The 13,608-nt window shown below is 40.9% G+C and overlaps 1 protein-coding gene across 1 annotated transcript; it reads left to right on the top strand.

Moving 5' to 3' along the window:
- On the top strand, positions 1 to 12,291 carry rnf217 (ring finger protein 217). The gene is given in 8 exon segments (XM_029425621.1): positions 1 to 211; positions 213 to 1,091; positions 5,314 to 5,535; positions 5,639 to 5,803; positions 6,694 to 6,791; positions 6,908 to 7,011; positions 8,284 to 8,355; positions 9,628 to 12,291. Coding segments are annotated over 8 exon segments (1,701 nt in total). The 5' UTR covers positions 1 to 130; the 3' UTR covers positions 9,708 to 12,291.
- Positions 12,292 to 13,608: the final 1,317 nt, after the last annotated feature.

Here is a 13,608-nt window from a genome sequence, read left to right as displayed (position 1 = left end):
TTCCCATCGGCCTATCGCTGCGCTCCTTCATGCTGACGATGAGACCCGGAAGCACCGAGCTGCCTGCTTTGTTTTGTTTTGGTAGTAGGAGTTGGATAACAGGGAGACAGGCCGAGAGAACCGCTCTTAAATGGGGAGAGCCATATCGGGGATGGAAGATGACGGACCGATAGCCGACGCCAGTAAAATGCCGAGTTTTATCAGCAGCTACTGAGGAGGGGAGTGTGAAATTGTCCCGGTACCTGCCGACAGAAACTTCCTTCACGGACAGCAAAGTTGAGCGGTCGGTCAGAGATTTGAGCCGCCGTGTCACCAGATCAAACTCGCGGTTATCCCTGGACGGAGGCGAGCGGGACTCGGGGGAGAGGAGCAGCGAGGAGGAGAAGGATGCGAAGGGCAACAACAACAACAACTGCAACGGAGGAGAGAGGAGGAGGGCGAGCGCTGTTGAGATTTTGAGGAGGAATTTCGGGGTTTCAAAATCTTCCTCTCTGTGTCTAAGTACAAGCAATCGGATGCAGCGCGACGCCGAACATGAACACGAAGGAAACGTTAATAACGACGTTTCAAACGGCTATGGAACTGAACGTGGCGAATGTAAAAAGTCGGAGCAACAAACGGGCGAAGCGGGGACAAAAAACGAGCCGACCCTGAGCGACTTGACGACTTCAGCTGTTCACGGAGTTGAATTTGTGACAGTTACAGGTCAGCGCCATCATAACAGCAACACAGTCACCTTAGACGAGTATTTAAACCCTAAAGAACACATCTACTGCACTGTGTATTGCATTGATAACGACAGTCATCGAGCAGACGTTGAAATCACAGACGATGTCACATCTGACGCACCAGAAATGGACTTTGAGACAGGACAGGACATGGGTTCGAGTCCCGAACCGTCTCTGTACACATTGGACGACCTGGTGGACCCTTTCGGTGACATGGGCCACCGGCTGTCGGTGGAACAGACCGGTGCAGAGACTGCGATGCAGAGTTGCCGGGTGTGCCTGGAAGACAAAACGATCGCACCCCTGCCCTGCTGCAGGAAGGCAGTGTGCGATGAGTGTCTGAAACTCTACGTCAGCTCCCAGGTTGGTAGGAGGGAGGGAGGGGGGTGTTTAGTGCAGCAGGGTGTCACAGTGCAGCAGGGTGTCACAGTGCTGAGGCTGTCCCAGAACTAGTGCTGGGCCAGACAGCAGCTGGTTGAAGCAGCAACAACACACACACACACACACACACACACACACACACACACACACACACACACACACACACACACACACACACACACTCTGTAATGTCTCTCTGTAACACTTTGTTATGTTATGTTTGGAACCAAAAATACCTGGACCAAGGTCATGTTTTGATTAAATATGCTCTCGACAGTAAATTAAGGACAATATTTCACAAAAATGTTAATAAAGTGTCACAGGTAATATCGGCAGTGATTACACTGTGATACATTGTGATAACAACAGTGTTTCTGTTGGTACCACCAATCTGGGTCACTGACACTCTGCACTACAATTGGGAAGGTTTTCAAAAGATACATTGTGTGCTTTTATTCAGCAAAATGTCCTTTCTCTCAGAATCACCTTATTGTATTCTGTTGTACAATCCAACAAAACACACCTGTGTCCTTCAGCTTGGCAGATTTTCTAAATTGTTTCCTACACTTCCCAAAAGGCCTTTTGCTGATGCCAGAAATTATGCTTGAGCATCCAAGCAGCAGTTTTAGGTGTACACAGAGGGCGCAGCAGCACCATAGCAAAGCAATTCAGTAACTCAGCTAAAATAGGTCACAATGGAGAAAAACAATGCATTCTGTAGCCAAAAGATATGTTTAGTATTTGCTCCTGTTCATTGATTCTGGTGAAGATTTACACTTGTGAATTAAGGAAGTGAATCATTTATAGTTTAAACATTTACTTCCATTAATTCAGTATATCTGCTATAGAAATAGGGAAATGTAAGGCACGTTGCTTTAAGTGCCTTGTTCTTGAGCTGGTATGTTACTCATTTTACGAGTTGGGAAGAAGTTACAATCTTAGGTCCTGGCTACTGTTTCTGTAATCTGTTTAGATAAAACAGCTTTTATCAGTCATCCACACTGCAATTATCTTGCTTTGATATCAAGACATGACTATTACTTACACAAACACAGAGACAAGCAGACTCTCCGATAAGCACACTGAGAATAAGATAAGGCTCATGTAAACTATCCTGTGTAGGTGGAATCTTTTTTCCCGTCAATGTACTGTAAACCTTTTTTCAGCACTCATGCTTGGTGTTGGTAAGCAGTATGTCAAGATATCGGTGGTCAACTGTAGGTGAGACCCTCGGTGGGGGTCAGTACTTTGCTCCTGGACACTTACCTGCCTTTTCAAATAAAGGCAAAAGTTTTGGGCTTATTTTATTTTATAAATAGGGATAACGTAAGTCACAATCTAGAACTCATGTACCCCTTTATTGTCACCACCCGTCATGTTCCAAATACAATTTATGAAATACAAGCTGGATGTTATTTCACATTATTCATTTTATGAATTACGACAAGTTTGCATTTGTGCTCAAAGTTTCAAACTTATTAGGGGTGGGAATCTCTAGGCAGCTCACGATTTGACTCAGATTCAGAGGGCTGTAATGGGATCATAAAATGATTATCGTTGCATCTTGATGCATCAGCATTTTAGATTTATGTACATGATATATTTCTCACTTTGTGACTCCTTGCTATGTTCAGAATCAGAAATCCTTTATTAGCCCACAACGGGGAAATTGACCTTGTTACAGCAGGAGAACATGAGAGGTAAATTGGCGAGTACACAATAGTTAAATAGAATAAAAATACTAAGTGGTTGATAACAAGTTGTAAAAGTGAATATTGCACATGGCAGTGATAATTGCACAACAGTGGTGGAATAGTCTGTTCTTGGTGTGGTGGGGTGGTTGTACAGTCTGACCGCTGCAGGGACAAAGGACCTACGGTATCTCTCTGTGAGACACCGCGGGTGAAGCAGCCTGTCGCTGAAGGAGCTGCACAGTGCGGATTAAGTGTCCTGGAGGGGGGGGGGGGCGGACATGTTGTCCAATAGAGAGGGCAGCTTGGCCGTCATTCTCCTGTCTCCCACCACCTCCACAGTGTCCAGAGGGCTCCCCAGGACAGAGCTGGCCTTCTTCACCAGTCAAAACATAGCATATTTGTAATGATCTATGATTAAAATAAACAGATGAATTTATTTCAATTATGTAATAGTAGTAACAGAGATATTTGTCAACTGGAAGGTTACATATGCCATCATATTTCCCAGCAATGCATTGCAAAGAACAACAACAGGGAAAGGAACAAAAGTGTGCCTGTAGCAGCATCCTTGTAGTAAATGAACACAGACTTCAACTTGATGACATTAAAAAGCTGAAGAAGTAGCCTAGCTTAAAATGTAAACACGACACAAATACTTTTCGTCTGTTAGGTCTCACCATCCGATTGGTTCAGCAGTAAGGAACGTACAGGCCGGTCTTATAAAATTGTTAAAGGCAACCATAAAGTTGAGAATTGGGGTTTATATTATAGGCTAACACCTAAGAATCAAAATGTCACCCACCCCTATCATTTATCCATAACTATTTCGCTGTTCATTCTTTACTTTTGGCTAACAAATGTAACTGTTTAGCCAACTAACATTATATCAACTCAACAGCTTATTCATTACTTTTAGCTGTTTCAACCATGTGTCCATTACCAGCTAATTATTTCAACTCTGCTCACTTGGTGACTTTTGGTGTGGTGTTTACAGCTGACTGGTTGATGTGCAGCTTACTGGTTATGTTGTAAAAATCTGCAACACAGAACATTTATAATTTCTATTATTAGCTCAGTTTAGCAGAAGTACACCTCCGGGTACAAATACTCCTAATTATGAATCACTGTTGAGAGAGTTTCAACACCACAATGTGCACACACCTCAGACAGGCCTAACAACTGTATAATGTCACAGCATGCTGACACTACATAGTACTAGTTTTAGCTTTTACTCAGCTTCCAGTCATACTGTCCTGGGACACCCATATGCCCATTGTTTTACTAGGTTTATCATGTTTATGACTTTATGTTAGCTTCTGTTTCTTCCCCACATTGAAAAACACCGCACTCAGTGACGTGTGTGTGTGTGGCTGCAGTACTAACCTGTCTAACCAGTCTGGCAGTGGTCCGCACAGTGTTAGTGTTGTGGCAACATCAGCTCTCATGCCTTTCAGATGATACATTTGTATAATTATGTGACAGGCCTTTAGTCTGTGTGAGCTAGCTGTAGGGGATGTTGGGTGTAACAATATGCTATTGTTCTTCACACACACTCTTACAAACACACACACACACACACACACACACACACACACACACACACTGACAAGTTGCCTTATCGCATGTCAGTACAACTGTTCTCACTGGTTGGGATCAACTGAACATGTGGGGAGAAAAGAGACAGAAAGAAATGAGGAAGAGAGAGCTATGGAGGGAACAAGAGAAGAAGAGATGCCCTGGGAGGAAACATAGACAAAAGAGAGCATGATGGTGAAAAGGAGGTATGATACTTACTGTATGTAAGGTCAGATTAGATGAGATCTGGACACACACATTTGTATTGCTTTAGTTTTTTAGGTGTGAACTTAGTGACGGAAGATTTCTTTGAACAGAGTATAAAGAGGTCATGAAATAGTTGACCCTAAAGTAAGAGCATCACTTCAATCCTGTGTGCATGTCATAAAATATCCCTTAAGATGGTAAATAATTGTGTCAAATGTTTGATTCTTTGAAACATTTTTCGGATGAGTAGATTTTGCTTATTTTCAATTCAATATTTCCTTTTTAAAATGTCTGTTTCCCCTGTGGCTCTGTGAAGTCGAGCTTAGTTACTGTTTGTATAGTTCATGTCGGTATACTGTACCTGACTGCAGAGCACTCGGTCTGGAATGGCTAATGTGTGTCTGTGTGTGCTTTGATACACATTAACTTCCACTCTCTCCACTGCCTCCTTCAGCCTTCCATTTATCCACCTCTTACTCCCTCTTTGCTTGGGTAAATTATTAACCATTAACCATCAATGGTGTGAATATGTTCCAGATTTTGCTCTGATAGTCCACCACAATAACACTCACCGTAGACGGATCCAAATTGTAGAGCGGGTCACGTTGCAAGACCTGTTTAACGTTTTAGTGGTAACTGTCACATATTTGAACTTATACTATTTGTAAACCTTTTAACATGCTTGATTCAATTTGAAATCAGAATTTTTATTTGTGATGTTTTCACAGGTGCGAGTAGCCAAATCTTACATCAGCTGTCCAATCCCAGAGTGCAGTGGCTACCTGGAGGAGGGAGTGGTGATTTCCCATTTAGCCCATGAAGACGTGGCAAAATACCGTTACTTTTTGGAGCTGAGTCAGCTGGACTCGAGCACCAAACCCTGCCCCCAGTGCAGTGAGTTCACCTCTCTGAAGAGCCACAACCACAGCCGCTCCGAGCACAAGTACAAGGTAAGATGACCGTTCCAAAACGCACAAGGAAATGCACGAGAAAGTGAAATTCCACTTACGGCTAATGCACGCGTTGCTGTACTGTCTTCTGTCTCTACTGTAGATCCAGTGTAGCAATTGCCAGTTTGTGTGGTGCTTTAAATGCCACGCGCCATGGCACGACAGGGTCAAATGTCGCGAGTACAGGAAAGGAGACAAGCTGCTTCGAAGCTGGGCTAGTGTGATAGAGCACGGGCAAAGGAACGCCCAGAAATGTCCACAGTGCAAGGTAAGGACACACGTTTTTCTGAAACTGTAGAAACAACACAGGCAGAGGGATGCTGAACGTGGTCGCCATGTGAGATGGGTGTGGGTTGACTGATGGAGGGTGGAAACAATGTAGAAGAACAAATCGATGAAGGCTAAGAAGCATGACAGCAAAGAACAGATGATGGATGGGGGAGCTGTAGAGAAGTAGATGGAGGCTCAGATGTGCATCTGGAACAGCGGCACAGAGATGCATAGACAGTGAACATATTGAACAAAATAATGATGCCTCTGCTGCGCAAAACCAAATATGGTAGACTAACTGGCATCTCTCGCAGGGTCATAAAACAAGCCTTAATATCTAATTTGACTGTCAGAAGAGGACTAAAGCGAGACATAGATTTAGCTAATTACCTGTATGCAAGAACTGTTTTTTGCTCGCAGCAGCAAACTTCCCATCTGTGTTCATCGCAATTATGTCTCTGAATTTCTGCCCTGGGAGCGAGGAGGGAGCATCGTGTTTGACTGTGACGCCAGCAAATTGGTGTCATGCTGTGTTTAGCTGAAAAAGAGGCTGAGAGCAGCTGGACTTAATGCCCAGTGTATAGTAAGGCTGCTCACTGCTGCCGCAGCCAAATAGCCAAGATCCATTAAGTGTACTGATGCATGAATTATTGCAGTGCAGTTCAATAGATGCTGAAGCAGATGCTTATAGTTTACAGTTGCATTTGAGTGCTGGTAAATTGTACCCATTTTACAATAACCTGAGCTGATTTTGAGTCTGGAAGGAGAACATAATGACATAGTCAAACTGTGTTCCAGGCTAAAAGAGGGAAATAACTTATGTAGCTCTTTATCAATGTAACTTTGAGTAAATCTCTCATTTTTATTATGCCTCATCTGCTTCTGTAGATCCACATTCAGCGCACAGAGGGATGTGACCATATGACCTGTACGCAGTGTAACACCAACTTCTGTTACCGCTGTGGAGAGCGCTACCGGCACCTAAGGTCAGAAGCTTTTAGCTGTATTTTAATTAAATTTTCTCTGACTGCCTTCCCCCCCCCCCCCCTCTTTTCTTTTCTTTTTTGACGATCTGATTTAATCTTAAACTTCCTGTCGTCAGGTTTTTTGGGGATCACACATCCAACTTGAGCGTGTTTGGATGCAAGTATCGCTATCTACCTGATAAACCTCATCTGAGACGGCTAATTAGAGGGTCGGTGTGTGGTAAGTTGTGTGTGTGTGTTGTGTGTGTTGTGTGCGTGTGTGTACAGAGAAGCTTGAATCTGTACTTTCTTCAAACATTGATACACTTTTTAACCTGGTGAGACTCCAGGGATGGCAATGTTTATTCATGGTGCCCAGAGGATGAGTCCTCTGACTTTCCTCTAGCGTCACCATCAGATCAGAAAGCTCAAAGCACTACCGTGTCTAAGTACAGCCTCAATGAGATGCTAGCATGGCTTTAGACTTGTTTTTCTTAGCATGCAGTCAGGAATATTGAGTTTATATTAATATAGCTGCATATATTCAAACCCGGTTTTACAGCTACTGTGCTTTCTGTTATTATGCACTGATTTGCCAATGTCAAATTTAGTAGATTAGAATTTAATAGTTATTTGGTAATAAACTGTTGTTTACTTGCTGGTGTACTCACATTCCCTCAACCTGCTTTAGTTTCTGTAATTCTGCTTTAGTAAATTGCTTCCTGCATTGCCCAATATGCCCTTAACCTAAAATGATTCAGCGTTACCATGTTGCACACTTATAATTGTAGACTATAGAAAGCAACATTGATAGAAATAGCAGTTGATTAATATTATTTTGGGTCATGCACTGTGTAAAAACCTTGAGTCAAAATGTGTTGTCGCTGCCTTGCCTGCCAGCCCGACTTAGTTGTGATTTAAATTAACCTCTTGTTGGCAACAGCGATGAACACTTCCACAATTAACTCCGTGCTCGCAGAAGCCAATGAGAAAACATTTGTAATGAAGTGTGAAGAGCATTATGTTGGCACTAATTATCCATTCACAGTTATCACATGTATGCACCAGCAAGCCTCCAGGAAGCTGAACTCTGATGGATTTGTTTGACTCCGCTCTCCATGACAGCTCCAGCTAGTTCTATCAGCAGGGGTGCCTGTTAAACTGGGAACTAATTTGTCCCTTAACGAGAACCACTTAGCCGTTACAGCTCTCATCGCTGTCTTCATGCCGCAGACTGTTAGCGGCAACATATTTTGCATGTAATAAGGGACATCTTAATTTGGATGGAAAATTTCCCCTAAAATCTGCTCAGCATTCAGCGTCCTCCGCAGCCAAATTGATGCGCTGGTGGCCAAACATCTTTGAATTTATTTTTGAAGCGATTCATTAAAATTTAAACGGAACGTAACAAAACAACACATTAATTATAAATCATGCAATTTCTATTCCATCTGATAGGAACATTTATTCATTATGGATGATTATTTTTCTCCCTCTCTGTTCTCCTCTGCAGGCACTAAGGTGCTGATAGCTCCGGTGGTCATTTTGCTGGTCGTGGTGCTCGGAGCTCTCGCACTGGTGATAGGTAACACAATTATACACGTGAACACACACACGCACACGCACACACACACATTAATGAGGATGAGCTCCATAAACCGATAACAGCTAAATGGTTTGACTATATTACAGATGATTTCATCCACGCAGTCAGGTAGGGCTGCAGGATATACCGATTCAGCATTGACATTGCAATAGTCACATTAGGCGATGTCGAGTACGGCAAATTAACTAAAACAAGTCATGCTTCTACTTTTTTGCTCCTTGATACAAAAAGGAAAACTTGTACGGTCCATGACTTATATTCAAGAGAAATATGCCATAGAACATCATTTACTCCCATTTAAGGGTTCTTGGATACAGTTTGTTGCTAGCGAGTGACATGCTGGCTCTGCATGAACAGCAAACCACCGCTCACTATCATTCTTCATCGGTTTATCAAACAACCAAAGCCGGCCCCGCTTTGCATTGACAACAATCTGAAAATGAGTGAGAAACAGGAGAAAAACACAGAAAAGGAAGATTTTGTTGCAAAATAATGCAAGTCAGCTCTATGGATTATTATATATTATATATTTTGTCTAAAGAAAGGACGATGTTGACCAAAAACAAGTACTTTGTCATCATCTGTTGAAAATCACTTAAATGTACTTATTACAACAAAATATATATATCGCAATGTTCGTTTTCCCAATATTGTGCTGCCCTACAGCAAAGCATGTCAGTGTCTATGCAAAAAAAAACATGCATGTCCTTCTGTAAAAGAGAAGTAAACTCTTCTTGTTTTAAAATGCCAAAGCTGTTGATCCAGATTACCACTCTCCGGGCTTTTACTTCCTGATACTACATTTACTAGTATTATCATCCAACTGCACTCTGTGAGCACTCTGTAGTATAGTGAACTATTGATGCCTCAGCTGAACTGTAATTAGTGTTAATCTCTTTCCCGTGTCTGTGCGTCTGACCGATGATCCGCTGCGGGCTAACATGCCGCGATGGCAGATTCACATTTATTTTCATTCTTATCAGAATCAGTGTCGTGCTGCTGCTGCTGCTCTCTTTTTTTCTGCTCAATTAATTTCACATATATGCCAAATCTGTAGGCAGTGTGCAATCAGATGGAATAATCAAATCAAATTCATATAGAAAACTCATCAGAGCTCAACATTAACATCTTAAATTGAACATAAATGATTATTAATTAGGATTAGCGTCATTTGAAACAAGGGGAGTTTGCTTTAATCCATCCTTCTCCTCTCTCGCACATCATCTCTACAACCACCTTCCCCGTCTGCAGGTTTGGTAGCTTTCCCGGTCTACTACGTGTGTAAGAGGAGAAAGAAGCAACGCTCGCAGGGCTCCGGACGCTGGATCTGACCGAAACCTGTACTTCAACTAGACCTCACAAATAAAGCAAGGCCTGGATAATCACGCGTCATCACTTTGAGAATATTTGTCTATCAGTTGACCACTGCTGTCAAAGGAATGCTGGATATTCAAGTAGTAGAAGGAAAATGCAAAGTTATGTTGGCTTCTGGAGCAAACACTGTCTTGTAGAGTGCTTTTAACATGATGGAAGTGTTTGAATCCTCTTAAATCTCTGCTAAATTTCACAGTCGTCAACTATTTTTAAGTCGAGAACTTTCTTGATGGCCTCCTCTTGTCCTGGATAATACAATGCAGGAAGATTCAGCAGCGTACATGTGCAAGCTTTTCACCCTTCTGTCACACATTTAACAGCAGCTATCTTTCAGGAGAACAAATCCAAACACATATAATCGTCTGGTGAAAGTTTTTGTTTACACCAGCACATGCGAGGAGCCCATTGGTTAGCCTGATATGATGACATACTACTGTATGGATATTGTGGATTGAAGGTTTGAAATGTTTGAGAGTGTTATAAATGATGAACACTGACACTCACAGAAGAATAGCAGAGACATGTGAGGAGATGGAAACGGAAGTTAGGACGAAGCCATGATGGAAAAACGAGTTCTCACGGATGCAACGAAGCTGGACATTGAATTTTTGTTCGATCCTCCTCTGTTGGAAACTCAATTGTCATTGGATATTGAAAATTCCCATTGGTATTTGACAAGCACACACTATGAAAGAACTTGAAGGTATGGAAGCATGATACTAAACTAGTCTTCTTGTGCACCTGCCCTGAGAGTAACACCTAGTTTAAAAGCCATACCCACCTTAGCTTTCAACAAAAAAAATGGGGGGGGTCCAATATTCAGCCCACTGACTCCTAAATTGAATATTGGAAAGTGGAATTTTAGCAGGCCTCCATTGTTTTCTGTTGCGGTTCTCCATCAACTCCTCTCTGTCCCTGTCTTCCTTTACTGTCCTTCGGGTCCCTGCCCTGGCTGGACGGCGGCTTACACAGCGTCCCTGTCATTTCTGCCATGCCCACATACTGTATGCCAGTATCTGCATCGTCAAAAAAAAAAAAGCTGCTGTGCGGCAATTGTGCCAAAACAAAACGCTGAATGTGGCGGGACAGACCCTGCCCTTTTGTTAGATTTCTTTGTTATTGTTTTTTAGGGGCTGCTTGTTGCAGAGGTTTTTGGGTGGTGATGCTGTTGGTGCGTAGTGGAGTCTGCATACCGAAATAGAGGCTCTGTAAGATTGTAGGAAAATGCGTTAGATAGCTGAAAGCTGCTTCGAATTAAAATGACTGAACATACTATTGCAAATGGTACCTGTACATAAACAGAATAAAGTATTTAAGATTTAACTTTTTATCTCTATGTAGTCTGGGTGGTGGTTTGCTGAAGAGCTAAACAGGGTGTTAGTTAGTAAAGAAGAGGTTATCAGGCTGCTGTGCACTGAAGTGTGTGGAAGATTACATTTCAATGTTTATTATTTGATGTGGTGATCAGGTTTTTAAGAATAGACGCAGATAGTTTTTTTTGCAGTGTTAAGAGGGCATCTGTCTGCTTGAGAGTTTGCGTAGTTTTAATGTACACATCTCATTCACACTGGCACATACTGCAAGAAGGCACACACGTGGAGCGCTGCCAGGAAACGGGAGATTTTCAAGAGCTTTAAAAAGGTCGTCGCCTGGCTGCAGCCAGCTTGTCCTTCAGTTATCCCTCTATCCTCTCCTCCCTGCTGTCGGTCTTTAGTTTTAAAACGGGATGCTTTTGAGCCTCTGATACGCGAGAATAACACGGAGCTACCTGCGGTGCACGTTGCGGTCAAGTACAGGTGGTTTCCACATCACTTGCAGATTTCTGTGTGTGTGTGTGTGTGTGTTTATCCCAACACTTCATGAAGTGATCTGTTTTTTCTTTTATCGCTCCATCTGTGAAGATGTTTTAAAGGAAAGCACAATATATCTGCACATAAAAGATGTGGATTGATAAAATGATAAAAAGTTGAGGGGAAATTCCTCCATTTTGGAACAAACATGTAAGAATCAATGCATTTTCAAATCTGCAGTGGGTTACCAGTGGAATATATAGTGAGTCTTATAGCACATTTCATCCATGAGTCCTCTCTGAAACCAGGATTTCAGGCATGAAGAAAAAGCAGGGTGTTCATGCATGTTGGACATCATTAGCTTGGTTTTATCCCAGGGATCTGACACATTTTCTGTCTAGTACAGTAAAAACTGTACATACAATATATTGTTACACACTGCTTTCAGTAGGTCCTGACTCTGGGTTTGAATCCACTCTCAGGGAGTTTGTTTTCTGTTCACTGTACCCAGAGCCCTCCATCCACATGAGCTGTGCCACAGAAATCGCTGAGCAGCACCGTAGAGTCGATATGCTTCCTGACGCGTTTGCCCAGAGCTTAGCAACCATATTTCATTCCGGGAATTAAATACACAAGAGATCCAAATATCTGTCTGTTTCCCAGCATGACTCAGCTGTTTAGTGATGCTGCTTGAGGGTCAGGGGACTAAAAAGTGGAACAAGAATATATATATATATATATATATATATATATATATATATATATATATATATATATATATATATATATATATATATATATATATATATATATATTAGTAATACAGCACTGGGAAATGAAAGGTGTGAGCTATGCGCCAAACAAAAACATTGAAACTATCAATTTAACAATTGTTCACCTGCATCATATGCATTCATGTTTTATCTAACTGCTCAGCTAGTACTACACTGATATGTTGAATTGCTGCATTTGTGTTTGTTTGAATGAAATATAACCGTGTGTGAAGGACATTTGTACTTAAAATTGTCTTTAGCACACAAATGCATCAGCAAAGTTAATTATTATAATGTTCTGTAGGCACATACATTTGTTTTTACTATTACCAGGATTTTAGCAGAAACATTGCCCTGCAGTTTACACTGTACTACCGCTGAAACGATTAGCTCAAAATTAACAAAATGGCATCTATGATAATTGATTAATAATTTACACCATTAAGAAACAACATCAAACATTTGGTCAGATAAAGTATGTCCTAGGAGCATGGGTTTACGGTCATTTATTTGGTCTAACATTCACTTAAAATATGAATTTGTTCTACCTGGTTACAGCTACAGGGCAAATGTAAAAGAGTGACAGCATGGTGATTGTCCTGGTCAGTCCCTCATATCTGATTTCTCTCACTTTGAAACATTTACATGCGTGTTAAGATGCTATGTGGAAATGCCATCATTGCTTTGTTGTTGTATACTTTCATATTACTGACATTTCTGTCACATTAAGCAACTGAACATGCTAAAACAAAAAGTTGCTCAATATCAATTAATTTAGTGACATGAGCACTATTTTTAGCCAATGATATTTTTCCTTTGCTGGGGTGTATTGGCTGGCTGATTCCCCTGTTTATTTGTTTGTGTTACAATCCCAGTGATATTGGCATACATATGCAATAGTGCCTTCACAGCCATTATAGATCAGGGTGTGCCAACCTGTGGTTCAGTGACACCAAAGATTACAAATGGGGTTAAAAATGTATCACCATCACCAAGTTATGTGTTGGAACAGCTAAAGCAAAGCGTTGAATAATATATATATATATATATATATATATATATATATATATATATATATATATATATATATTTCATATTATATATATATATATATATATATTTCATATTATATATATATATATATATATATATATATATTTCATATTATATATATATATATATATATATTTCATTATATATATATATATTCATATTATATATATATATATATATATATATATATTCATATTATATATATATATATATATATATATATATTTCATATTATATATATA

The sequence above is a fragment of the Cottoperca gobio genome, chromosome 24, assembly GCF_900634415.1.
Source record: "Cottoperca gobio chromosome 24, fCotGob3.1, whole genome shotgun sequence".
NCBI lineage: Eukaryota > Metazoa > Chordata > Actinopteri > Perciformes > Bovichtidae > Cottoperca > Cottoperca gobio.
This window is presented reverse-complemented; position numbering and strand designations above follow the sequence as displayed.